We start from the raw sequence: 27,176 nt of genomic DNA, 5'->3' as shown, positions 1-27,176 counted from the left end.
AGTGGCAACTGGGTTTCCAGCTGCACAAACTCCACTGAAAACCAAATTAGAAGAGATTAGGATAGCAGTGGAAGATGGTGCCAGAGAGATCGACATTGTAATTAACAGAACCCTTGTGCTGACTGGCCAGTGGGAAGGTAAGTACTTACTAAAGCTAAGGAGCCAAGTTTTATCCTCTGCTCATGTCGGTGATAGCAGAATTTGACTTTTGGTTGCCCACTTTGGGCCAAGATTTTCAGAAATGACTAGTGATTTGGGTGTCTGTTTTTTGGGTGCTGAACTTCAAATACCCTGAAAGAGCCTGATTTTCAGATGGTGGGCGTGCTTACCACTTTCTGAAAATTCAGACTACTTTAAGAGGTGTCATGTTAGACAGCAAGAATCACTTGTTCACTTTGGAAAATCCTGACTTTTAGATTTAGTCTTTGAAAGGGTTTATATAAAGAGATATTTGAAAAATAATTTCCCAACTTCTGCATAGTTCAAATGAAACAGCAGAAAAGTGAATGCTTCTGGTCTAATTACTCTGGGCTAATTACCCACAAACAGAATGGTTAAAAAATACCCAAACGGGTTGTCAGTGTAGATGATATGTCGTTAAAATGTGTGTTTTGGTTCTTGACAAAAATGGATGTGTCTTCTAATTGCTTTTCTCCAAAGTTCAAGGTACAAATTTACAGTTCATATTATTACTGGTGTTCGTTCTCTCTCTCTCTCATTAGTACGTGTAATAATACTGGAGATGGTTTTACTCTAATTGGTTCTCCCTTAATGTACCATGAATGGTTTACCTTAAGTGCTGACAATGGTCCTATAACTAATCTCCATGTAAAGGTAAACAAGCACTAGTAGCCTTCACTGAGAACACTTCAGAAAGGAACATATGATAACGGAGTTTAGTTAAGGAAATGTAATCATCATGGTGACATACCATATTTTCTGATCTGTCTTCCTTCAATTAACAAGTAGAATTGGACTAAAATGTCATCAATTGCAACATGCCAATATTTGTATCTTTCAGTGTTATCCTAGTGCTAACTTATTCATGTATCTTGATCTTCTTCACAATATTCTTCACTTACACCAGTTTGTAGTCAAATATATGCAGTAACCCAGGTCGCTGGCATCAGCTTGTCTATCTTTCAAAATGGCTATTTTGATTTCAGATGCAATAAATATGTTGGTGATCTCAGTCCAGATCAGTGTGGACTGACATCTATATCACAAAAGCCATCATAGTTCAACTTTTGTTGGCAAATCTTACTTAGATTGTTAGCTCTTTGGGGCACAGACAGTCCTTTTGTTCTGTGTTTGTAGACTGCCTAGGACAATGGATTCCTGGTCCATGATTGGGGCTTTCAGATGCTACCACAATACAAATGATAAACACAACAGGACTGAAATTGCCATAGTAACTAGATGATCCTCTTTTCCTCCACTAGAGGTCATACCTCCAGTAAAAGATTAAAGGATATTAACTGGGAAGTAATCAGAAAGCTCAAACAGCTGCTGTCCACAATATATTTGTTCTAAGGACCTAAGTGGAGATATAAATAATCATTATCATTCAAATGCCATCTTAAAGCTAATTTGTTGTGTTGATTTTTGTGTTGCAAAAATTAGTCTAATTCAGTGACATGGGAGATACTTATGCCATGTCCATGCTGGTCTTGAAAAGAGTTTGTTACAATTTGAACAGTGGTAAGTGAAACCATTTTAGAAGCCAGTTTAGGCCTTTTCTGCACTGTAGAAATGTATCACATTAGAAAATGCACTAGCACCATTTTAACTTAGTTAAACATGACTTATCTTCTAGAATAGACTAGTACCATTGTGTGGGTTTTTAAAAATATATTAGTTGTTTGTGGTTAATCATATGTCCCCCTCCCAAGATCAGCTAACACATTTTTTCAAACACAAAAGCGCACGTTTACAGTAGGCTCCAAATTGTGTTTAGCATCATGCTAGTTAAAATGTGTGTTAACACATTTTCTAAAACAAAGTATTTTATGAGCGTAGACATATCCTTTGAGTGACCACACTACAAAGATTAGATGTGCTAGACTTCTAGTTGGAACAGTGTGCTCACTGCATGGTTCAGAAACTGCTTAGTTTAGACACAAACTAAGCTATATGAAGTAGTAATATAGACAGCAGTGGAGGCACACAGTCTTCTAGCACTTTTTATAGGGTGTATACAAATGGAACTATTCATAAATAATCTTCTCATAAACATATTTAACGGGTCACATTATGCAGAATATCAATAGCATTAATTCACTCTTTTTTTTTTTTTTTACTATCTAACTAAATTCTGAATAATAGGTTTTTTTGTGTAGGATCCTAATATGGATCCAAATAATTAGATAAGGCAACTAATATAGTTCTACTATTAAACATTCTTGAGAGCTGCAAAAATCAAAATGTTTAAATTTAAAAAAAGCAGCTAATTAGTTATCAGCTATGACCAAATTAATTTTTAAAAATGCAGATTGTGTCCTTCTGTGGAGAAACCCACTGAATGGGATCAGTGGGGGGGATATTCAAAAAGTTTGCTCACGGTGTTTCCGATAGAAAGTTCTGTTATCAAGGCAGGGTTTGTCCTGTCCACCTAAGGAGCAAAGAAAGGGTTCAGCTCAGATTTCCCCATCCTCTAAATGCTACTGGAGGCCAGAGCCATCTGTACAACAGGCCCCTTTGTCTCCACACTTGCTCTGAGTTTATTTGCTTTCCTCAACTCCATTCAGCCACAGCCAGAGGCTCCCTGACCCACCAACAATCCTCCTAAGGGAGTTCCACATTGCAGATGGAGCTATACAAACTCAGACTGTATTAAGATCATCCGGATGCCAAAGAGAAAAAAAAAGGCACAGTGCCTTCCACCTCTCCCACACAGGGATCTCTAAGCCTATGAAAAGCTGGACAGAGAGCATTGCCAACCCCGACTATGGAAAATCATGAGATTTAAAACAAAACAACCTCCTCCCCCACAAATAAAAAATTTAGGTTCTTTTGATTTGCCTTCTTGCTTTAGAGTTTTTAGGATTCACTTGGATCACAAACGTTTTTCCACAACCGTGAAAGCTATAAACTTTGTAAGTGAAAACTAAAGTTCTTGTATAATCGTTTGTCTCTGGGAGCTGGGGCTTTAAGGAAAAATCAAATATTGCAAGACTTGAGATAAAATTGAGAGAAATTGCAATATTCCCCCACCCCCTTTATTTGTATGGGCAAGGAGAGAACCACATATGAAATGGGTGCCTCTATGTGACTATCTCCACATTATTGCTTGAGCAGAGTTTGCACCCCTACAGCAGACTTGAAGTGGCCACTGCTGCTCAGTGGTGGCCATGTTATAAACAAATGCAATATTTGTATTTGTTTCTTCTTTAGTGTTCAGACAGACATCTGACAATTACACTGTTCCCATACAGTTCAGATATTCCATCCATCCCGATCACTTTCTCATGCCTGTACTTTTGTGCACAGTCAGAGTTATAAAGCATATGATCACTGCATAGCCAGGAATGGGAGCGAGGACTAGTCTTGAGCACAGATCCAGCTAACCCAGCTGACTCAAGAGAGCCCTATCCACAAGAGAGCACCAATCTGGCCTAGAGTAGCGACAGTTGGTGCCTGAAAAAGTTGTCAAGAATTGTTCTGCTTAATGTGCAGAACAGTGCTTGATAGCTGTTTCTGAACATGCCTGCAGTTACCATGCTTCAGAGGTCAAAGCATGGGCAGGCTCTAGACACAGACTACTTAGAACAAGGGTCACTGAGTTACCCCATGCAATCAACAGAAAATAGAACTTAAAGTATATTGTACATGATTATGAAAAGGGATGTCATAGAAGAAATAATAGAGGGACAGATCCTGAACACCTGACACTCAGTCACAAGTTACTGGGCATGGCGCAGAAATTACTGCCTGAAATTGTGACCTGTGTTATGCAGGAGGTCAGACTAGGTGATCGCTATGGTCCCTCCTGGCCTTAAAATGAATTAACTCCTATTGAAGTTAAATGGAAGTTGCAGGTCTCAGGATTTGCCATATAAAACAGGATGAACTGGCACCACTGCAACTGTGGTGTGGATGTTTTAACTTGAACTGTATCAGCTTTTTCTGCATGGGGTTACAGACAGTTACATATAAACGGAAGTAACTGGGAAGGAGCACTCAGATGTGACAGGGTGGGTGGAGTAGATTAAAAATAAATCAGATTTTGACTTTTCTTCATTTCATTCACTTCTTTTATCCACAGCAAGTGTTGTGGCAAGCTTGAAGAAAGCAGTTTTTTTTTTTTTAATAAATAGTTTTGATTTATTTCCACAAGGGGGTCACTGAGTTTATCACTGATAGATTTCTGAGAATTTATGTAGGAATGTACATCCTTGTGTACTGTAGCCTCTCATATTTGTCATGAAAAGAGAACTATCCAAGGAACAAAATTTACTCACCAACCTTTACAACATTGAGGATGACGTTAATGGGGGGTGGGGGGACCCCTGATATTTAAGTCGCCCATCAAGGAAAGCAACTCCAGTGGATGAGGGGAAATTTTGTTGCAAGGCTGATGTTCAGTATATAGGATTAACATTCTACAGACATATATATGATTTATAATATAGCCTAAACTCTGGCTATATCTAATGTCTAGAAACGATAAATCTTTTTGCATTCTACAGTTTATTTGAGGAAGGCAGAGAAAGGGCTAAGGAAGTCTTTCCAAGCAGGACCCATGTGTTATATAAAATTGAAAAGTGGTGGTGAGGGCAGTAAATACATCTTTGTTCCAGTGACTTCATAAACCACAACTGCTTTGCTCATATGCTTTATAATAATGACAGAACCTTTGCATATACTTGTAGCCCCAGTGTATTTTTATGGTTGTTTTCTCATGCTATGATTCTTCAAAACTTCAGATGTTATTGACAAAAATATGTGTGGTTTATACTGTATTTTATTTTGCAAACTAGATCTTTCTGTTTTTATGTATTTTTTCAGCTTTCCCCCCCTAGACACTGGGATAACTGGAGTCACCTTGATAGATGAAAACTGCATTTTTTAAGATTTTTTTGTGACTTTGTTTAAAAAGTTGCTGGACAATGTTATATTAAGTATTTTAGTGAACATACAATTGTACTGAGAGTTATTTTAAAGCTATTCTTACATATTGTTGAATATATTTATTGCACTTGAAATATAATTGTCTAAATCTGCTTTTTAACAATTTTTTAACATGCTTTCTAATGGTGCACGTTAAAACATTGTTAAAGAGCAGATTTAGTACAGTAGTACTTTTCAGAAAGTATTGTGTTCTTAACTATCTGATTTTTCCACTGGCATATCATGAATGAAAGGCAAGTGACATTTTTGTTTGGGAGAGCAATAGGCTGCAGAAATGGCCTATACTGTTGTATAGTGTTCCATTTCCATGCATCAAAAATTATGGGCTTGATCCATGGCCCATTGAAGTTAATGGGAATTTCTCTATTGACATCAGAAGGTGTGTGGGATTGGGCACTATGGTCCCAAACCTGCTGAGATGCCACGATCATGCTGCTCAATCTCCACCAATCCCTTCTAGGTAGTTATGAGCATCATTTGCTCTATTATAATTGAAGCATCAATGTCTTTCTGTAGACCGAACCCTATAGAGGTACTGTATACCAAATCCCTCCCCAGTATCGGTTCCAGCAAGGCTTCCCCCTTGGATGCCACTAAGGAATTGAAGGATCTGTCACCTTTTCAGAAGGCCACTTCAAATTTGCCTCCATCTCCATTGGCCCACTGGACTTTGGTAACTGGAAGCTGCATTGTTAACGGGGCTATTGACAGACCTGTATTTGGAGAGTGACATCCACAAAATGACTTCACTATGTGCTCAGTTTCCAAAACTTGCTTGGATTTGGTGGAGCACCCTGTTTCCGATTCTCATTTTAAGAGGTTGGATGAGGGATGGAAACAGAGGGGAGAGAACTATGAGGAGAGAAAGAAAAGGAAGATTAAAAAACTAACCAACCAACGAAAGAGCAAGTGAAGGTCAAACCAGAAAAGGAGAGATTCCTTAAAACAGGGTTGGGCAACTTTAAGATAATAGAGGGCCACAAATCCACTAAAATTCTTTGGCAGGCCATAGAGAATTTTAAGATTGAGTTGGGTCACTGAGGGGTTCAGTCTTTTAACAAAGCTGTTGTTGCCTCATGCCACTCTGCATCCAGATCAGCACAGACTGTACCTCAGTCAGCTCCTCAGCTGGTGTAAACTGACACAGTTCTGTTGACTTTAGTGCTACCAATTAACAGTGAATGGGGCTTTGCTGCTTTACACATCAGCTGAGGATCTGGCCCAGATCTAAAGGCTAAAAGACAGGCTATGATTCTCTTTCTCCCCTTTGATTGTTTATACTTTGAGTCTTTGCTGCGTTGAAAGTGACAACTTTTAATAGAGATATTGCTCTGTGTATCAAGATGTTACTATTAACAATCTTCCCTGGAGTGACGAGGGCTGGTTGGCTGTTTTTTTTGTTTTGTTTTTTTGTTTTTGTTTAAACAGCAGCCAGAAGTTGGCTCTCTCATAGCCTTTCCAATGACTGTGGAGTAGTGTAATGGTCTAAGTTTCACGTCTGAAACAAGAAGGCTGTTTCTACACTAGACATTTTTGACAAAAAAGAACTTTTCCACCATTACTACTAACTGGTTCAGTGCCACCAGTTGTAGCAAAAGGAGCACTAGTGTAGACACGGCATGAGGCAGTAACTGGCATTTTAACCACTTTGTCACTTATCCCCCTTCAGGAAATCCGAACAATATAGTGGTTAAAATACCAGTGGCTGCTAGCATCCTGTGTGCACTTTCCCAGTGATGGGACTGGTGGAGCTGAACTATAGACAGACATTTTTGGTAGCAAACCCTACCACATACAAAGCCCAGACTCCAGGAAACCATGGGTTTAGGTCTGGGTATGAGCTACACAACCCTTTTTCTTTAAGAAGCATGTAACTTGAGTATCATGAAGCTTGTGCAAGTCATTTGGATGCAACTGTAAAATGATCTCCTGTCTGCTCTGTGTAAATACTGAAGCCTTTTTTATAGGGTTTGGGGTTTGTCCCAACATCTGTGATCAAAACTTCCTTTCTCTTTACTATATAGCAATATGACTTGTGCCGGTTGGGTACCTTCCTCTCCTCTCCTCTCCGCGCCCCCCTGCCCCCCCCCCCGTGCTGTAAAGCTGCAAAGTGTGTTGGGATATTTTAGGATCAAAGGCACCACATAAAAACGAGATACTATCTGTAACAATTGTTCTCTGAATATATGGTAATTATTACAGACAAGTTCTTGTATCCCCACTGCTAGAGTTAGGAAAAAAAAGTACATATGCACTTTCTCCATTACCTTGAAGAACGTGGCAGAAAAGATATTCATAGCTGAGGAGCTTCAGTTATTCCTCTTCATTGGGTGCCACACATGCCATTGGGGCTGTTAACTCATTCCAGCACTAATTTCATAGAGAAACACATATCAAAAGTGTGGGGATAATACTATAACTACAGCACTACCTTCAGAGAACAAGATAATTCTCTTTTATGGCATCCACCCTAAATTTACATTCTGTTAATTTGTTTTGAAATTTTTGGCAGCATGTCTTAGAACTAGAGAAAACTTGAATCTTTTCTTATTGCTACTGAAACTAGTAGAACAAGAAAGCTGCTTTCCTTGGTTTTCTAAAGGCTTCATGAAATAGTCACACCACAAAAAGAGACTGTATTATGATCTAACATGAGCATCAGCCAGTCATATTATCACCTCTCAAATCCTCTACTCAAGCAAATAACACAGGTTCTTTGTGTTTCCTTTCTGAGTGTTGATTTGATCTAGGAGGCTTCTGGAGTATCGTCAATGATCAATAATACATGTTCGACTGTATGGTAGCACTGATTAATTCACACTTTGGGTACCTAGTGAGATGTGAGATAAGCCAGGTGTCTATAAAGGGACTCACTAAGTGCATTAGCCAGTTGTCTGCGAATATGCATAATATGTCGCAGCGGAACACTGCAGTACTATCAAACATAGCGGCTACATCCTGACATCAATGGAATGCATCAGCACAGCAGGTGGAGTGGAGGACCAGCAGTGAAGCAGTTTGATAAGTCCACCGAATGGTTTGGAGACTCTCTTGGGGGTGGAGAGAGCATTTATAGTTTATCACTAAACATGCCTTTGCTCTGCAGTGTCCACAATTATCATGGTCATTGCACAGCAAAGATGTATTTAAATATATTTTAACTTTATTTTATCATTATTAATATACATTGATTTCCATATATGTATTAACAAATCTTACTCATAATCTGAATTTGTTACCTTTAAAGGACCCAGTTGGGTCGGTCATCCTTTTGTCTGTATCTTTATTTTGTTAAAATTCCAAAAATGGGAACACTATATTATAGAATCTACTTGATTCTGATATAAAGCTGTCTGTCATTGTTTCCTCTGTAGGGGCTTTCCATACTTGATTTCACCAGGTCGCTAATGTTGGGGTATCTGCCCTTTTTCAAAACGTCTGCAGTTATATTTTACTAGAAAAGCATGACTGTGTATTAATATTCATGTTTAGATTTATCTAGCGGCTATTTCCCATTCTTTGTTGTTTTAGAATACTTCAGTCTCCACCAAAATATGGTGGATTTCTCAGTGCTCCCACACTCAACCCTCATTATCTGATCAGGTCAAAGGGGTTTAATCATTTTTTAAAAAAAATATCAATTAGAAATCCCTTAATGTTTTCAAATTTATTCTTACTGAAATAGGAATCTGTCAAGTTACGAGGAGTGTGCACTGGGGTGTGTGGCATTCCTGTGGCTATGACAATCTTTTCACATTCAAAAGGAGAGTTTTTGGTTTGTTTGTTTAATAGCTACAGGTTCACACAAGAGCTCCTTCCTGAATTCTAACCAGTTCATCTTATCAACTATGGATAAGGGTAAGGGCCAAATTCTGCCCTTGGATGCACATATGCAACTCCAGTGAGAACTGTATCTCATCTAAGGGCAGAATTAGAAATGTGGGGGTAGAAGAGAAGTGGAAGACGAGACAGAGTGGGACAGGCTGAAAAAAAAACAAAACAACATTCCAGAAAGTAGAAGACATTCCAGAAAGTTGATGGCAAGGCCAAGAGCATCAGAAGGCTGGAGTGAGAAGGAGAAAAATGACATGATGAATATACAGGAAAGCTATTAACAAGCATACAGGAAAGACTTTAGAAAGTATTGATAGTGTTTTATTGGTATATTTAGGGCTAATCAGTGAAATTTTTAAGTCTTTGTCCTGTTTATACTGCTGACTTGTTCTCATATGCCAAACATATTTGAATATATTCTTGGTTTTGGATGAAATGAAGTTAACAGCTATTAAAATGAATTTGAAACTGTATAGCAGTGCTAACGATCTACACAGCCATGTGATTCAATGAACCTTTAACACTTTGCTTTATAACTAGTTCTTAGACCTGTCTGCATTCACCCCGAAGTGGAAATTAACACCATACTTGAGAATGTTTCTTGACCAGCTTTTATAATTTTAAAATGACTTTCCTGTAGGCCTCTATGAAGAGATCCATCAGTTTCGTCAGGCCTGTGGAGATGCTCATATGAAAACAATCTTGGGAACAGGAGAGCTGGGATCACTTACCAATGTCTACAAAGCCAGCATGGTAGCGATGATGGCAGGTAAATATATGCATTTTTAACCATTTTGTAGGTAATGCAGCCACAGAAATCTTTAGTTTTAAATTAGGGGCTTGACAATTGGATGTTAAATACTCAGAATAGGCAAAACTGTGATGCAACAACCCTGCCAGTAACTATTAATATTGCAGGTAATAAGATATGTCACTTGTTTTGTATAAAACTATGATATTTACTGGAGCTGGTCATAAAATGGGAAGAATAATTTTCAAAAGTTTAGTAATTTTTTTCCTATATTTTTATTTATTTGTATGTATAGCAGCTCCTAGAGGCCCTCACTGAGATTGGGCCTCATTCTACTACTAACAGTACAAACCCATAGTAAGAGACACTTCTTCCTCTGAAGAACTTACAATAAAGTAGTAAGTTTCATCTAAATTCAGAATGTCAACAAAGCTTTCCATCAAAATTTCAGAATTCAAAACATTTGGACCAGTTGAAATGGACGAAAAATCTGATTTGTAAACATTATTAATTTGCTAAATAGTATATATGGGAGAACTGTTTACGTTTACCTCGGGCTATATTGTGCAACCCTTACTCATTCCAATGACCACTTACACGAGTAAGTCCAATATAATAATTCTACCACCTTATATATTCTTAAATAGCACTTATCATTAGATCTCAAAGTACTTTGCAAAGGTGGTCCGGATTAGTGTCTCCAGTTTCCAGATGGGGAAACTGAGGCAAAGAGGTAAGTTTCCCTCTCATAAGTTTACCCAGTAGGTCAGTGAAAGAGATGGAAATAGAACCAGAGACTCTTGAATCCCAGTCCTGTGTTCTATCCAATAGACCACATTGCTCCGATATCATTGGGACTGCTCCTGTAAGCTCATGTTGATGAGCCCTGTCTATCCCTATATATGTGCAAATTTAGAAATGAGTATTGAGGCTGAAATTAACCCTTGAGCTCCTGAATTCTGGTGTTCTCAGGGTTTAAGTGGTGCATATGCCTTGGGCTGGGCCTCTGCACAGGTATGAATATCACCCAATATTAGGGCTTGTCTACTCAGGATGTTAGTGCGTGGCAAGCCATTGTGCGAATCTATAGTGCACCAGCTTGCCGTGCAGTAATGTCCTGTGTGGGTACTGCTACGGTGAACTAAAAGTTCCATAGTGCACTCTGACAATGGAACTTTTAGCGTAATGTAGCAGTGTGCATATGGGATGTTACTATGTGGCAAGCTGGCACGCTGTATATTCACACCCTGGCTTGTTGTGCGCTAACATCTTGACTGGACCAAGTCCTTGTAAGAATGTATAATAGAAATTTGCAGTGAAAAAGTACTGCTTAGTACTAGAATACAGTCAGATCAATGAAAACTGAAAATCTATCCAGTAAGTGCTTAATGGATTTTATTCATTTGATCATTCTTTTAGAGATATACACTGATAGTAAAGAATTGCTTTGATTTGTTTTATAAATAAGACTATTCTACTGTGGCTATTATAGGAATTACAGATAACATTCATTAGTACTTCTGTGCAGATAGCCTCAAAATGACAAGGCCCTCTGCATTTTCAGGGAGCAAATGGTGTCAACTAAAGCATCCCATCCTCAGTGCATCTGAACAGGGATGCATACAATTTTGTGGGGAGGGAGGGCGGATCCTTGTCCAAGCAATTCCAAAACGCACAAAGATAAATATCCAACGTGGATTCTGTCACCTTAATATTTTAAATTCAGTGAAAACTGCCTAGAAAGATTGCTTTGGGCAACCCCCATTGCCATCTTCCTCCATTGTGGTGTAGAGAATAATAGCTCCATGAAATGGTTAACTTCCGAAATAACATATGTTGATACTCTACATGCAAAAATCTCAAACTTGTAAGATTAGCACACATTAATTAGGTATTTTAGTGGTAAAATGGTTAGTCAGGTTATAATTGGGACAGAGAAGCAGCAGTGTTCTCTATCTGCAGCTAAGAGACACTCCAAAATTGCAAAATCTTTCCTCCTTGTTGAAAACATCAAAGAAAATTACTTTTAATCTGATCCTTAGGACTTAGCTAAAAGCTGCAAAGTAAGTGGGAGACAAACACCTCAGCATAAAAAGGAAGTGATTTTTTTTTTTTTTTTTTTAGTGATTTAGGGCTTCCTCCTACTGTTTGTTTTTTGCACTGGTATAGCTGCAACAGTGCAACCTGCTTAGGTGCATGACAACAGTTCAAGCACTGTTTTGTACCAGTGCTATGTATCTACATTAACCAGGTGCAAATTTCTTTAGTCTACACAAGCTTTTAGGGACATAAGGTGGTTTCATAATTAAGACTCAGAACTAGCAGTTAGCTGACAAGGGTTCTATTCTCAAAATCCCTTCTTTAAACCCGCTTATTTCACAGTGCTCATTAAGAAGAGACTTTAATAATTGAATTAGATGGAGGGAAGTTTAAATTAGAATCACCTAAGTTATCCTCACCTTTGGAGTGTCCTGTTTTGTTTGTGCCCATCTTTATTATGGTAAGCTCTCTGAGATAGAGAATATCTTTATTTTTGTGTAGGAGAAATCGCCAAGCACATTATTGACATTGAACGAATACTACTCTAATAATTTTCTGGCTCTGCCACAGCTTTCTTCTGTGACCTTGTACAAGTTAACCTCTCTCTCTGTGCCTCAGTTTCTCCCTCTGTAATATAGAGATGATACTTTTCTACCTAAAGAGTGTTGAGAGGGTCAATTCATTAGTGTTTCTGAGATGTTCAGATAGTACAGTGATGAGGACTATGCCTGTAAATATAGTTTTTATCCATACATCAAAATCATTGTGACAAGTGATGAGCCTTATAACAATTACACTGTCGTTTAATTTGATCTGCTGATCATTTTGACCTCTTTTGTAATACATAATAGTTGAAAACTAGCAAATTATTTTGGTTTATTCTATACATTAACCCTCCTCCCCCCCCCTTTTTTTTTTTTTTTAACTGGTGTAGTGTTCTTGCAGTACAGCAGGTGGCTGTATTGTTAATGATTTTCTTTGCATCGTGATTCATTTTGTAAGTGCTTATCCTTGTGAATATGTATGGTAGCTTCTTTATTTTGATCTCTTGCTTTCTGTTTGGGGGCAAGTGTGGGAATGTGAACTGAGCGCTGTACCCAAGTGGTCTGTGTCAAATTTGGAAACACGGGAGCCTGACTTTCACATAGACAGAGAACCCAAAACTCCGGTGGAAGTCAGTGCGAGCTGCAGGTGCTCAGCATCTCTGAAAAATAAGGTGCTGTTGCCCAGACCTTCACAGGTGTTTAGACGCCTGTCTCCCATGGAAATCAATAGCCATTAAGCATCTAAATACCTTGGAGAATCTGAGCCTGTGCACCTAAAGTTAGGTTCCTAAATCTCTATTTTCAGGCACCTAACTTCTTTGCAACCAATACGATGATTTCTTTTTTAAAAGGTGTGCCTAATTTTCAGCTCCTAAATCTTTATTTCAGATCCTGAATACGTGGTCTGATTTTCATATGTGCTGATCATCAAGCAGACCTACAGAGCTAGGTAGTTGCCTGAAGGATGAATTTGACACTACATCTTGGACCGTGCTAGAAACTATAATTGTACATGCATGAATGCCAAAAAAAAAAAAAAAAGTTACCATTGCATGATCCTGTAAAAATTGGGCTTGACCAGCATACTTCTTGCTATCATGCCTAACAGAGATGAGGACTTTTTTTTTTTTTTTAAAGTAAACATTTGTACTGTTGTTGTGATCTGATTATTTTGTGGTTAAATATCTGTTACTGCCTGAAGCTGACAGTATCACAACAAGCCAAAATTGTGAACTTGGGCTCAGGTTTTCAAAACTGAGTGCCTCGTTAGGCTCCTAAGTCAAGATTTAGGCACACTAAGAAGTCATCTGATTTGCAAAACAGCTGCAGATCCAGCCGTTCCCACTGATTTCCGTGTGCTTAATTCTTGTGACCATAATAAGTTTTTCACCACAGACTAATCAGATAATTTAAAAAGTAATACAGCTGTGGGCTTTGCTTTTGTTTTTTTAAATCTTCACCCTCATTAAATGACTCATGGAAATTGAGCTACAATTATACTAGCAAGAAGCATGTTGTCAATGCTGTTAACTTTAAAAAAGTTACACTGATGCTGAATCTGGTTCCTAGATTGGGAAGGGCCCAAAGAGTGTAAAGAATAAGGACACCAGAAATTCAAAGGGACAGATATGGCTTTCTGTGATTTAACTATTAGTACAGTAACTCCTCACTTCACGTTGTAGTTATGTTCCTGGAAAATGCAACTTAAAGTGAAACAATGTTAAACTAATTCAATTTTCCCATAAGATTTAATGTAAATGCGGAGGGTTAGGTTCCAAGGAAAGTTTTCTGGGGCAGATAAAAGGCATTATATACTGTACAGTACTGTACTGTGGTTGGGAAGTGCCCTGGCTTACCCCACACAGGCACAGCCCGTTGCAGGCAAGGATGCTAAGAAGCACCTTCACAGCAGCAGTGGCAGCTTATCTGGAGAAGAATAGGCGCAGACTTTGCAGGGGGATGCTCCAGGCCCATCTCTTCCCATCCCCGCTCCACTCCGGGCTCACCTCTTCCCACTCCAACTCCTCTGCGGAGCATGCCACATCCTCGCTCCTTCTCCCCCACTCCCAAAAAGTCCTAAGCGCTGCCAAACAGCTGTTTGGCAGTGGGGGAAGCGCTGGGAGGGAGGGGGAGGAGGCAGAGAAGAGGAACTTGTACAATGCTCCCTTGTAAAGTCGCTGCTCTTCCACAAAATCTTACAAGCAGTGGACAGAGCAGGCAGCCAAATGACGTTATAAGGGAGCATTGTACAACTTTAAACTAGCATGTTCCCTAATGGTACTTTGGACCTCCTGTGGTCCCTTCCAAGCCGGATAGTCTATGAGTCTATGATAATGGAGCAGCGATGTAACTTTGAAACAACGTTAAGCGGGAGGATGTTAAGTGGGGAGTTACTGTATTAGTAGTAGTATTTGAATAGTGCCTACCAGCCCCAGTCATGGACCAGAACTGCATTGTGCTAGGTACTTTACAAACACAGAACAAGAAGACCATCCCTGCCCCAAAGTGGTTGCAATCTAAGTAATCCAGTTGCCAAGGCACGTAGGGAGTTGTCTGGGACAAGTTGGTGGGATCTTAGCCAGAAGTTTCTGTAGAATAAGCTTTAATCTAAAATAAATTTCTCACTCTTGTCTGGTGCAGGAACCCTTCTGAACACATGCTGATTCAGTGCTGCCATCTTGAATTTGCAGACAGCTAATCTGAAACAGACAGGCCCCTGAGATCCAAATCTGAGATGAGCAAACAGCCTGAGCCGTCAGGTTGTGCACTGACAACTTCCTCCAGGGCCGGAGGGGGAGGAATCGTTCTGCCTTTGGCAATCACTAGCAGCAGAGAAGTTCTGTTGCCCTTACAGCTCATGGCTGGAGAAGCCTCTGTACCACTTGCTCTGCATAGCCACTCCAAGTGCTGCTACATGCCATTTGCCTACTAGAACTGGTTCTGCTACAGGAGGCCAGCCATAGCCATTGGGGAGTGGGTGGGACTGGTGAAATTGCCTCCTTCCAGCTCAATGGGGTGCTAACTATGCAACTCCTGTCTGTGTCTTAATATCACTCCTGAAAAATGCTATGTCTAATGTATAGGATCTTTGATCTTCTGTCATCTGTCGCTCCAAACCTTGTGTGCACCTTGAACACTGGTGGCAAGTAAGAGAAGTCTTCTGGCTGACTCCCTGGATAATTTGTCAAGGGTTTATTTTGTCTAAGCATTTCTGTACAGATACTGCCCGATTTTCAGAGGTGTTGTACACTCATGGCAGTTTGACTTTAGTAGGAGCTGTGGGTGCCCAGCACCTCCAAAAACCAGGAAATAATGGGTTACGTTAGATTTTACGTTGCCAGTGATATCTAAAAATAACTGGAGAAACAACTGGCTCCTGCAGTGCTAATATTAATTCAGTAAGTCTTGCAAATTTCAAAAGGCCTATAGGCACTACAGCAATCCCAAATTAATCCCAGAATTGAATCAAAAGTACTTTTTCTGGGTCATCATTTTAAATCCAGGTCAGCAAACTAACCCTCTTCCCCACAGTAACAAACTCTTTGCCCCGTAAACAGGAATTTTAAGCTTTGCCTTGCTGTGGAGCAGGCCAGGGATGTACTTTGGTAAATATTCAGAGGGTGAGAGTTCCTGTGACAGAGAAGGCCCTATCGCCTTTCTGTCCTCTCAAGATTATAACAAAGGATGGTCAACATCCCAGTTGATCTTAATTGCAGTGGTGAGGTACCCTATGTCCCCAGCTAGACATGTCCTATGTTATTTCACATCCCAATTCTGTTTCCTTACGGCAGAGGACAAACGTCCATCTTCGGCCTAGGATTCCTACCTGTTCTTTAGACTTTGCTAGGCAACATGTCATCTTTAGTTAGCAAGCGCTCTTCACCTAATCCAGTACCCTTGAAATCAATGGAAAGACTCCCATTGGCCTAACGGTTTTAGGATTAGGTCTACAGAAGGTTGGGGAGCGAGTGCTTAGAGCTCATCTGCCCAACAAACCCAAAAAAGAAGTTAGTAGATCAGCCCATGTGACTTGATTGCATGCGGTCATGTTGTTGAATTATATTAGTATTTAGAGAACATGAGGCACATGTCAACACTAGTCACAGGTTTTTTGTTAAAGGAGGTGCTCCTTCGTATTCAATTTCTTAACATCACCATTTCGTTATCCTCAACCCACCCACATTCTGAATGTTCAGCATTGCACTGTGCATTGTAGCCACATTATTCAAGCATTTCATTGTCCTCTGAAACATAAGGTGTTGACAGCAGCCAGAAGCAGGATACTAGACTACATGTACCATTCATCTGATCTGGCAAAATGTGTGCCTAAATGAAGGCTGTGATTTTCAAAGGAGTGGAAAATATGTGCTTAAATTCCATTGAAATTCAATGGGAGTTGGACACCTGCCTTCTTTAATCTCTTTTGGAAAACCCAGATGAAGTCTTTGAGATTTGACTGACAGTATTAATTCTTCTGGAATATTTAACATTGTACATCTCTCTTTATTTAACCCTGTGCTAAACAGCTACAAAGATCTTGATATCCCTTAAAGGATAATCAGTTAGCTGAGAGGTGCAATTCTTGCAGTGTTAGGGAAAAGAAAGTGGCACCTGGGAGTGAGTGCACATCAGTGGCTGAGGAAGTACATTGTTTTCAAGGAAGCAGACTGCATTTCAATATGAATCAGGAATCTTGCATCACTGGCTGTTTATCTGCCGCACTGTTGGATCTTGAGCTCTTTGAAGTCTTAGGTTATGTGTATGGTGCCTGGCCCAAGCCAGTTGGTTCAGGCTCAGGCTAAGGGGCTGTGTCATTGTGGTGTAGCTGTTCAGACTGGGGTTATATATAGCCTAAACTCTGGGACCTACCCACCTTGCAGGATCCTAACGCCTGGGCTCCAGCCTGAGCTCAAACTTCTACACCATAATTAAACAGCCCCTAAGTGCGAGCCCAAGTCAGCTGACACAGGCCAGCCACAGGGTTTTAATGGCAGTGTAGACATACTCTTAGGCCTTGTCTACACTGGCACTTTACAGCTCTACAACTTTCTCTCTCAGGGGAGTGAAAAAACACCGCCCTGAGCGCTGTAAAGTGGCAGTGTAGACAGTGCACCAGCGGTGGGAGCTACTCCCCTCATGGGGGTGGTTTTGTTACAGCGACTACACAAGCCACATTAAAGCTTTAACGTTGCAAGTGAAGACAGGCCCTTAGAGGTGGGCTAAGGAAGATCAGCTTAAGGGACACTGATTACACCTGTAATTCTATCAGCTGGTTGCCAAACACTGAGGAGATTGAACCAATCAGTGGAGTTCCTTCGCTGGCGGCTGCACTCGCTGTGCAAGTCGTGCCCATTCCTAGAGCAGATACTCAATCCATTTAACCTATTGGCAGTACCAAGACTAGAGGGGCCAAATACGAGCACATTTTCTCCACACCAGTAGATGCTGTGCTAAGTTTTTCTCCACTTGGAAATCGTTTTTATATGTATCGTTGCTTCTGTCTTAGCCTGTATACACTGCTTTGCTTATGACAAGAAGGTCTGTGTGTTTTTGACAAAGACATCAAAAAATTGGCAAGCCAGCTGTACAAGGAATGGGGAAGGCAGCAGTAGCTTTAGAAAACACGAGGAAAACCTTTTCTGTATGAATTAAGTAAGGGCACATGCCATGCTGAAAGCTTGTTTGGTTTCGGAAAATGGGTTTTAGCCATATTGTCCAATTTTTGAAAATATCCCATTAGTACCCAAAGACTTGTATGGAGCAAGAAAGGGATGCAGGTGGGGGATTAAAATGGGGGGACTGATAGATAAATGTACCCATTTTAGGAACTAATTTTGTGTGTGTGTGTGTCATTTTTCCCCCACATGAAAGCTGGTCTAATATCACTCAGACCTTCCTCTGTCTCACCCCGGGATGTGTGGGGGAAGAGACTATGAGGATGTTATAGATGTTTGGGTTTATTAGAATATTAGAGGTGTTTACACAAGTATGCAACTACCCCCAGAAAGGTCATGAAGGTGTAACCCATACTCTTTAACAAAGATGCTCTTTGAAATGACTGAATATGCATAAGGAAATTAAATGATTGCATATCAAAGCATAATGGATTTAGTCAAATACATTTGGAAATACAATCCTAGAATAATTGAGTTTAAAAAGAGGATGAGGCAAATGTCTGAACAAGCTAACACCTGTGATCTCTCTGTATTGCAACAACTGCAAAAAATATAAAGGAGGGAGGAAAACTACTGTGTGAAAGGGCTACACTGGCAGGCCAGCCAAAAGAAAAAAGGCAGATGAAATTTGCAAACTGAAAACATTCCCTGACCAAGTCTCTATTTCAGTCTGCTCAAAACAGGAAAAGAAAAAAAATTCCCAGTTTCCTAGGCACCCTTCCGAAGTATCTGCCACAGCTCATTACAAAAAACAATTAAACTTTTACAACCAAACCGAAATTGAAGCAAATGGTTTCTCTTACCCACAACTTTGAGGAAAGCCAACTAGCCCAGTCTGGCTCCTTGGCCAGAATGGCACTGTTTATATACCCCTCCCAATTTCCCAGCAGGCCTTGCCAGAATTTAGGACTGTTAGGAAAGACATTTCCCAGAAAACTTGCTGTTCTGGATCTCAGAAAGTGATTGGCTTTCTTACAATAAGCCAGCCTTGTCCTTGACTACTGAGGGAAGCGGGGAGTTCTAGCCTGCCCTGTTCATGGATCCCCAGCCTAGGGCCCTGAAGCCACAGGCAATAGGTTGGGCTTCTTCACAAACCCTAGATGAGTTCCTCTCCCAAAATGGTACTGTTTTCTGTGCAAGTACATGGTAGTACTGGCCTGATCCTTAAAGTGCCAGTACATTACCTTGCACAGGCACCCACTGTTGGATGAAGAGGGGATGTGACAGGCTAATAGCTTAAAAGAAGAGAAAGGACAATCCAAGGTGTTTAGGGGATGGGCACTAGAAAACAGAGTCTTGGCTCACTTTCTCTGCCACAAAGTTTCCTCTGTTCCTAATGCTGGTGCAGCTCTGCTTATGCTATGAATATTGGGAACATGGTCAGAAAGGAGCTGTCAGTTATTGGCATTTTAAGCACCATGTCCTGTTCTATGAAGGGCAGTAAACATACTGGTAGCTGTCTGGATGCTGGGAACATATTCCTGCTGTGACATGTGGACTGTCCTGCCCCAAAGGAGAAAAATTCTTCCAAGCAAATGTTTTATGAGAAATGAACAAGGGAGGCGAGCAAGCTAGCAAAATCTGAGTGAAAAACTAGGCATACTGTCTGCACTGTAGGAAACAAGACTGCTGAATAAATAAGACGTAGCACTTATGATAACTATGTACATCTTCAAAGCACGCTACACACATTAGCAGAGAAACCTTTACCACACCCCACTGAGGTGTAAAAGGATTCTCTTTTTGATTTTTTACATAAGAAGAACGCAACTGGCCCAGCAAGTCAGGAACTAGGATTAGAACTCAGGAGTTCTTGTGCTCAGTCCAGAAGTTGAGATGTCACTCAGAGTTCAAAGCATATTGTGTTTAAGGAGAACTGTGATTTGTAACTAAAACTGCAGAGATCTAGTTCATTATGAAACTGAAAGCAAGAAGCAAACCAAAGCAGGAGAAGGTTTAGCAAGAGTTGAAGGTGTAACAATGTTGAGCCCTATTCTTCACTTTTTATTACAGAGTTGCAATATCATTGAGTTCACTAATTTACTTCTCCTTTACACAATGGGAAGGATAGCTTATGTCCTTACCATAACTCCTGAATAAGGGGCAGTGCATAATTGCTCCAAGAGCATACAGGTCCAGACTGTTAGCCTGAGGCACAATCTGGTGCCTAGTTCCTTTCATCCTTCCAGAAGGAAGTAATCTGTGTGAGTCCCATAGCAGGCATGAATTGCTTCCCCTCCACAGTGGTTCTGATGCACTGGCTGGCAGTGTTGGGGCAGGGGACAAATGGAGTTAATGTTTGACCCAGTCCCTGCTCCTTCCAGCACACTGTTGTTGAAGAGAGCGTAGCAGTCTCTCAGGCTGCTCCGTCACTCATGCTGTGACACATGATACTGATAGTCCATGCAAGGGAGCAAGGAAACACTTTATACCTCCTTCCTTCCCTGCATAGGCCATTTGCCTCATCCTCTTTTTAAACTCAATTATTCTAGGATTGTATTTCTAAATGTATTTGACTAAATCCATTATGCTTTGATATGCAATCATTTAATTTCCTTATGCATATTTACACTTTACACCTCCTTCCTTCCCTGCATGTGTACAGCAGGTCACAATCTGGTCCTTCATGAGAGGAGAATCAGGCCCATAATCAACAGAAAGAAAGCACATTATCTTTGTATAACTCTCTCCATTCTGCACAGCAGATGTCTTGCATCCTGCATAGACTGCATGTGTACTGCACATTCAGAACTTCAGCTGACATCATCAGAAGTTCAGTGTAAAGAATGAGAACAGATTCTGTGCACTGAAGATCTGCTCTATGGAAGAGTGCATCACAGTGCAGGACAAAGAGGAGGATTTTGAATAAACGTTTAGATTAGATTATGGAATAAAAATGTTTTTGGATGACAAGGTAGAGCAGGAAATGTTTGTGCAGAAATAAGACTGACTCTCTCCCTCTGAAAAGGGCTGGTATAGCAATAAAAGGGACTTCAATTATTCTGATTCTGAGTGAAAAAGCAGTAATAGAAAAATGAAGGAAGATGCATGTTCAATAAGGCAGTACAGGACTGCTCCCTGAAATGGTGTAATTGCCAACAAGCTTAGAGTTATTCTACAACTAATCATTGGAAATAATGTGGGCATGATAGATAAGTTTGAAGTTGAAAAGCTCTAAAGATCCAATCACATCATCCTCAGATTTGAATTGCTGATGACAGCCCATAAAAAGGGTGGTGACACAAAAAATATTGGACGTGGGTAAAGCAGACCTTGAAGGAATGCAAAATGAGATTTTAAAAATCTGGCTGGAATTCAATAATTTATGTATGGGGAATCAAAAGTGAAGGAGTGGAAAGTAGTTAAGAAACAGTAGGGGATCTTATAAAAATTCTTCCAGTATTGTCAAAAGAGGAACAGAAGAGAGTGTGGTTAATTAGAGAGCTAAAGTCATACCAGAAACAAACAGAGGCATTGGAAAAAAATAGAAAGCACCTGCAAGGGAGAGTCTGAGTGTTACAGAAATAAAGTGAGAAGACTAGAATTTCATTAGTTTACACTTCAATAAGCTGCAAACCCAAATACTTTACAGCACCACACTTCTATTGCATATTTGTAGGTCTTCTACTTACCAAAAAGTGTACTAGCTGGCTTCTATAGCAGTATTGCAGGGAAGATCAGGGTGTGTACTGGGGCACATCCTACTTCTCAAATGATGACACTTGCTGGTTCATAATGTTTGCATATGTAGAAAGTGGAAATTAGAAAACAAAATTGACAAGAAATTGCAAGCAGTCATAATTAGCAGTGAGGCTTATCTGTCTATGTGCATTTACATTTTGTTCATATACAAACACGCTGGTTCAAATGCCCCGCTCCCCTAAATCAAAGCAACCATACCAACTTAAACCAGATAATCTGGCCTACTATTTATGAATTATTACAGTTTGATTTGGTAAAGGCCATGATATGCAAGGTTCTTTCCAGCCCTACAAGCAAGAGTGTGCTTTCCCCAAGGAGCTCTCAGTGGAGAGATGGACAGACAGACAAATGGGTGTCAGGGAGGGAGGAACAACTAAAGGAGGTAGTATACTCGGAGACAGTGCAGAAGACTGGGGATTCGGACTCCTGACTGCCAGCCTGCCATGGACGTTAGACAAATCACTCAACCCCCTTGGGCTTCTGCTTAGCCATCTGTAATATGGATGTAATACCTTTTACCAGACCTTTTGTCAAAGTAATGAATGAATTAATGTTTATAAAGTTTGGAGAACATGAAAAGTACCAAATGGGGAGGGGGAGAGAATTTTCTCAATGACAAAAATATTACTCCTCTTAAAGGCACACGATCAACTAGGCATTTTGCCTGAGTAAGGACTGAAGGCCAAATGCTCCTCAGAGAAGATCTGTTTGTGGAGCAGAGACGCATTTCTCTCCACATAGTCTTCTGTCGTAAAAGGCAGTTCTTTGAGTGCTTCCTCATATCCATTCCATATTAGGTGTGTGTGCTCACCGCATGCACTGTTGGCAGAAGTTTTTCCCTTAGCAGTGTCTGTAGGGGACCGGCTCTGGCACCCTCTGGAGTGGCGCCCGCATGGTGTAAGGGGCGCTGCTGGCTCCCCGCATCCTCAGTTCCTTCTTGCCGCCAATGACGGTGCTGGAACTTCTGCTGCTTCGGCTAGCTTTTGCTTAGTTCAATGTGTCTCATGAATATTTCTTTGTAAAATAGTTGTATATAGTTTAGTATTTACCCTTAGTATTAGTTCTAGTTAGTTGGTCCTGGATGGGACTCAGCCTAGGGACTGATCCTCAGGCTTTAAACGATGCCCCGATACCCAGGCTTTAAACAATGCGATTTTTGTAAGTGGCCCATGCCCATCAGTGACCTGCATGTTAGCTGTTTAAGTCGCATCTGTAAGTCATTCAAACTGAGAACAAAAAAGCAGAGAGACATCCGTTTCAGGGCACTCCTGATGGAGTCAGCGCTGTCCCCAGCACCGGAGCAGAGGTTTGACTTGGCCCCAAACGCTGCAGCATCGGCACGGAGCGTCCCGCTGGTGCCGTCTATGAGCCAGCCTGCCCCGACCAAGAAGCCGAAGAGGTCTGTGAGGGGAAGATCTCCCACTTCTCATAAGGGGAAGGAGAGGGCTGGAGGAAAGCCAAGACCTGTGCTGGGCGGCTTGACACCTCCGTCAGGGAGCTGGGCCCCAGCTCATGTTGAGCAGTCAAGCCTCTCCTATACTATGCCTGCCACACAGGACAGTGACGAAGGCCACCGTCAACTCCAAGTCCCGCCTATGCCCGAGGCCCTGCAGGCAGTGCAGGAGATCCTCACGCTATCGGTGCTGCCCAAACCAGTTCTGGCAATACCCAAGCCCAAGGGTAAACCCACCGTGGGATCGTTCTCAGTGTCCCCGACTCAGCAGCGCCGCTCCCCATTGCAGAGGACATCCCGCCAGCCCTCGCCTGCATGGAGCTATCATGTGTTGGGCTTTGGGAGGCAGGCTCAGAGAAGCCCTCTTTGGGGTCCAGACCCTGGGCACGGACAGCAGAATTTGAGGCGCGTCTCGCCGGTAACCTGGCACAGACCTGCGGAAGCATGCGCTCCCCGGCTTGAGCATCGAGACTGACCCATCAGGTTTACGACCCATCGGCACCGGTCCTGCAACCGATCGGTGGAATGGGGTTACCAGTCACCCGCCCAACAGCACCCGTTGCTGAGACGCGAATCCCCTCGATCGGGTAGATTCTATCAATGGCCAGCCCGCTCTAGGTCCTGGTACAGGTCAAACAGCATGAGGCATAGCTCACCAGTCTAGCAATGCAGATCCATCAAAGATCTCCGGGGTCCCACGGGAGGAACTCGTCCTGATCGGACAAGTCGGCATCGAGGCACAGGTCACTCTGCAACATCTGTTCCGCTTATGACTCCGGTGCTGATCAGGAGTCCCTGGTAGCAAGACAGGCCCCAGAACCAGAGGTATCATTGACCTCATTGGCACTGCAACCGACCCCAGGGCCTCCAGCCAATGGCCAGCAGTGTGGTACCCCTGGAATCCATGGGGGTTCACCCAGCCTTCCCAGGCTGCCCGATCAGTGGGGCGGCCTCAGATAGGCCATCAGCCGCAGCATCCCGCCCTCCTCTGGAGGTGGAGGCCCCAAAGGGAAAGACCCCCCCGCCCAGGCACATGAGGACCTAGGGGGAGCAGCCAGATGGACTACCAGGGGATGTGGTGGATCCCTCAGTGCTGGCTTCATCCTCATCATCACTGGATCAAGCAATTACAGGTCCCCCTCACCCAGTTCCACAATATGACGCCAAGGTTCATCAGGAGCTTTTGAAGAGGGTCGCCTCCAACATGGGACTTTAGGCAGGAGCTAGAGGAGCCATCGGACTCCTGGTTCGATGTCCTTTGGTCCACAGCACCCGCTGGAGTGACTTACCCCCTCATGTAGGGTGTTATCGAAAATAACTAATGCCCTATGGCAAACCCCCTCCTCCCTGCCACCTATCTCAAAAAGGGCTGAGTGCAAATATTTTGTGACAGGTAAAGGCCATGAGTATCTCTATGCTCACCCAGCCCCAAACTCCCTCATAGTTGAGGCCATTAACCAGAGGGAGAAGCAGGGTCAATCCATGGTTACACCCAAGAAGAAAGACTCGAAGAAACTGGATCTGTTTGGGCAAAAGATTTATTAGTCTTCCAGCCTTCAGTTGAGAGTGCCAACCACCAAACCCTCCTTGGCTGCTATGACCTCAGTATGTGGCAAGCCATGTCCAAGTTCGAGGTCTCGCTGCCCGAAGGGTCCAAGAAGGAATTCTGGGCAATCCTCGAAGAGGGCACGGCTGCAGCAAGAGCAGCCCTCCAGGCAGCCTCAGACACAGCAGACTCCGTGGCTCGCACCATGGCCTCGGCCATCTCCATGTGAAGGGCGTCCCGGCTGCTCCTCTCGGGTCTGTCAACAGAGGCTCAGAAATCGATGCATGACCTCCCCTTCAATGGCCAGGCCCTGTTTGAAGAACAGATGGACCATAAACTGCATGGCCTTAAGGACTCTCCCACTACCCTGAAAACTCTGGGGCTGTACATTCCAGGTCCAGCCCGTAAGCAGTTCAAACTGCAGCAATCTCAAGGCCAAGGGAGTCAAACCCACCAGGAGCCCCCCCATAAGAAGAATAGGGGCTAAAAGCGCCACCTGAGTCACCCAGCTCCTCCCTCTGCCCCGTCAGGCTCGACCCAGAATAAGCAGAGGGGTAAGCGAGCATTTTGAAGGTGCACTTGAGGGCAATCTAACAGGCTTTACCCCAGATCTGTCTGTCCTGCTGTTCTCCAACTGCCTTTCTTTTTTCCTCCCCCCATGGACAGCTATAACTTCAGACCGCTGGGTCCTCAATACTGTGGCAGAGGTCAATACTCTATAGTTTACTTTCCCCCCTTCCAATCCCTCTTTCCCATCCCTCTTCAGGGACCCTTCTCACGAGAGTGTCCTCGCGCAGGAGGTAAAGAGTTGCTACAGTTGGGTGCGGTGGAAGAAGTTCCTCTTTAGTACAGGAACAAGGGGTTCTGTTTCTGGTACTACTTAATCCCAAAGGCCAAGGGCGGTCTGTGGCCCATCCTGGACCTGAGGAACCTCAACAAGTATATAAAAAAGCTTCCTCCAGTTTACAGTGGGGCCCCACCACTACCCGTTTGCAGTCCTCCCGTTCGACCTGGTGACAGCACCCAGAGTCCTTACCAAGTGCATGTTGGTGGTGGCTACTTACCTCAGGTGTCAGGGTATCCAGATCTACCCATACCTTGACGACTGGCTAGTCAAGAGCAACTCCAGGTCTCAGGTCCAAGAGGATGCCAGGGTGCTGCAAGCCACATGCTGCTCCCTGAGCCTATTGGTGAATGACAAAAAGTCTACGTTAGTTCTGGTGTAAAGGATAGAGTTCATCAGAGCGGTGCTCGACTCGACCAGAGTGTTCCAGCCACTAGAAATGTTCCAGATGTTGATGGACCTCGTCGCGGAGGTCTTTGCGTTCCCCCGACTATAGGCAGGCTTTGCCTGCACTTGCTGGGTCACATGGCAGCTTGCACATACATTGTCTGCCATGCCAGGCTCCGGATGCGGCCCCTGCAGCAATGGATGGTGATGGTCTATTCCCTGTCCACAGATCACCTGGACAAGGTCGTTATCATTCCCTCAATGGTACTCGCCTCACTGCGATAGTGGACCGATCTCATGACCGTCCTAGAGGGAGTTCCATTCGACACTCCCCATCACTCCATCGAGTTGATGTCAAACGCCTCGGACTTCGGCTGGGGCATGCCCCTCGGTGGCCTCCAGACCCAGGGTATGTGGTCCAGAAGGAGATGACATTATACATAAATGTCAAAGAGCTCCGAGCAGTCTGCTTGGCATGCGGAGTTTTCCTACCTCACCTGTTGGGCAAGGTGATGAGAGTTCTGACAGACAACACATCCTCGATGTTCTACATCAACAGGCAAGGGAGGAGCACGTTCATTGACTCTCTGCCAAGAGGGACTCCATCTTTGGGACTTCTGCATCAGCTACAAAATCCATCTGGAGGCTTGTCACCTCCCTGGTGTCAAGAACACGCTAGTGGATCACCTCAGCAGGGCCTTCTCCTCTCACCACAAGTGGTCGCTCCACCCAGAGGTACCTCAGGTGTCAGAGGTAGCCTGTATGATCTTCCAGAGGTAGGGAACTCTCCAAGTGGACCTGTTTGCCACCAGGCTAAACAGGAAACGCCACCAGTTTTTTTCTTGGCAATGCCTGAGCAAGGGCTCCCTCTCCAATGCCTTCCTTCTGTCATGGTCAGGGAACCTGATGTACACATTCACTCTGATTCTTTTCATGAGCAGGGTCCTTGCAAGAGAGACCCGGCATAGGTTATCATGATCACCCCAGCGTGGCCTTGCCAGCACTGGTTCAGCACATTCATGGACCTGACAGTGGCCCCTCCCTGGCCCCTGCCCAACCAACCAGACCTGCGGTTACAGGACCATGGTCAGCTCCTGCACTCCAACCTCATGTCCCTCCACCTCTTGGCGTGGATGCTGCATGGCTAAACTCGGAGGAGCAGACCTTCTCAGATGAGGTCCAACAGGTCCTCCTGAGAAGCAGGAAGCCCTCAACCAGACTGACTTACCTGGCCAAGTGAACAAGGTTTCCCCGCTGGGTGTCCAAGCA

The 27,176-nt window shown here is 42.8% G+C and overlaps 1 protein-coding gene and 1 long non-coding RNA gene across 6 annotated transcripts in view; both read left to right on the top strand.

Moving 5' to 3' along the window:
* Positions 1-27,176, top strand: part of DERA (deoxyribose-phosphate aldolase) — a 91,354-nt gene that overhangs the window by 40,216 nt on the left and 23,962 nt on the right. For all 5 annotated transcript variants that reach the window (XM_073319078.1, XM_073319068.1, XM_073319088.1 and 2 more), the window contains 2 exons: positions 3-137; positions 9,605-9,733. In XM_073319078.1, the coding sequence (XP_073175179.1) occupies positions 3-137; positions 9,605-9,733 (264 nt within the window). The remainder of the gene's footprint in view (positions 1-2; positions 138-9,604; positions 9,734-27,176) is intronic.
* LOC140900994 (uncharacterized) lies at positions 12,662-18,132 on the top strand. The gene is made up of 2 exons (XR_012155758.1): positions 12,662-13,249; positions 14,941-18,132. It is a non-coding gene; the product is annotated as an uncharacterized lncRNA (long non-coding RNA).

This window comes from Lepidochelys kempii, chromosome 1 (genome assembly GCF_965140265.1).
Source record: "Lepidochelys kempii isolate rLepKem1 chromosome 1, rLepKem1.hap2, whole genome shotgun sequence".
In the NCBI taxonomy this organism is placed as follows: Eukaryota; Metazoa; Chordata; order Testudines; family Cheloniidae; genus Lepidochelys; species Lepidochelys kempii.
The sequence above is the reverse complement of the archived record's forward strand: the minus strand, read 5'-3'. Positions and strand labels throughout refer to the sequence as shown.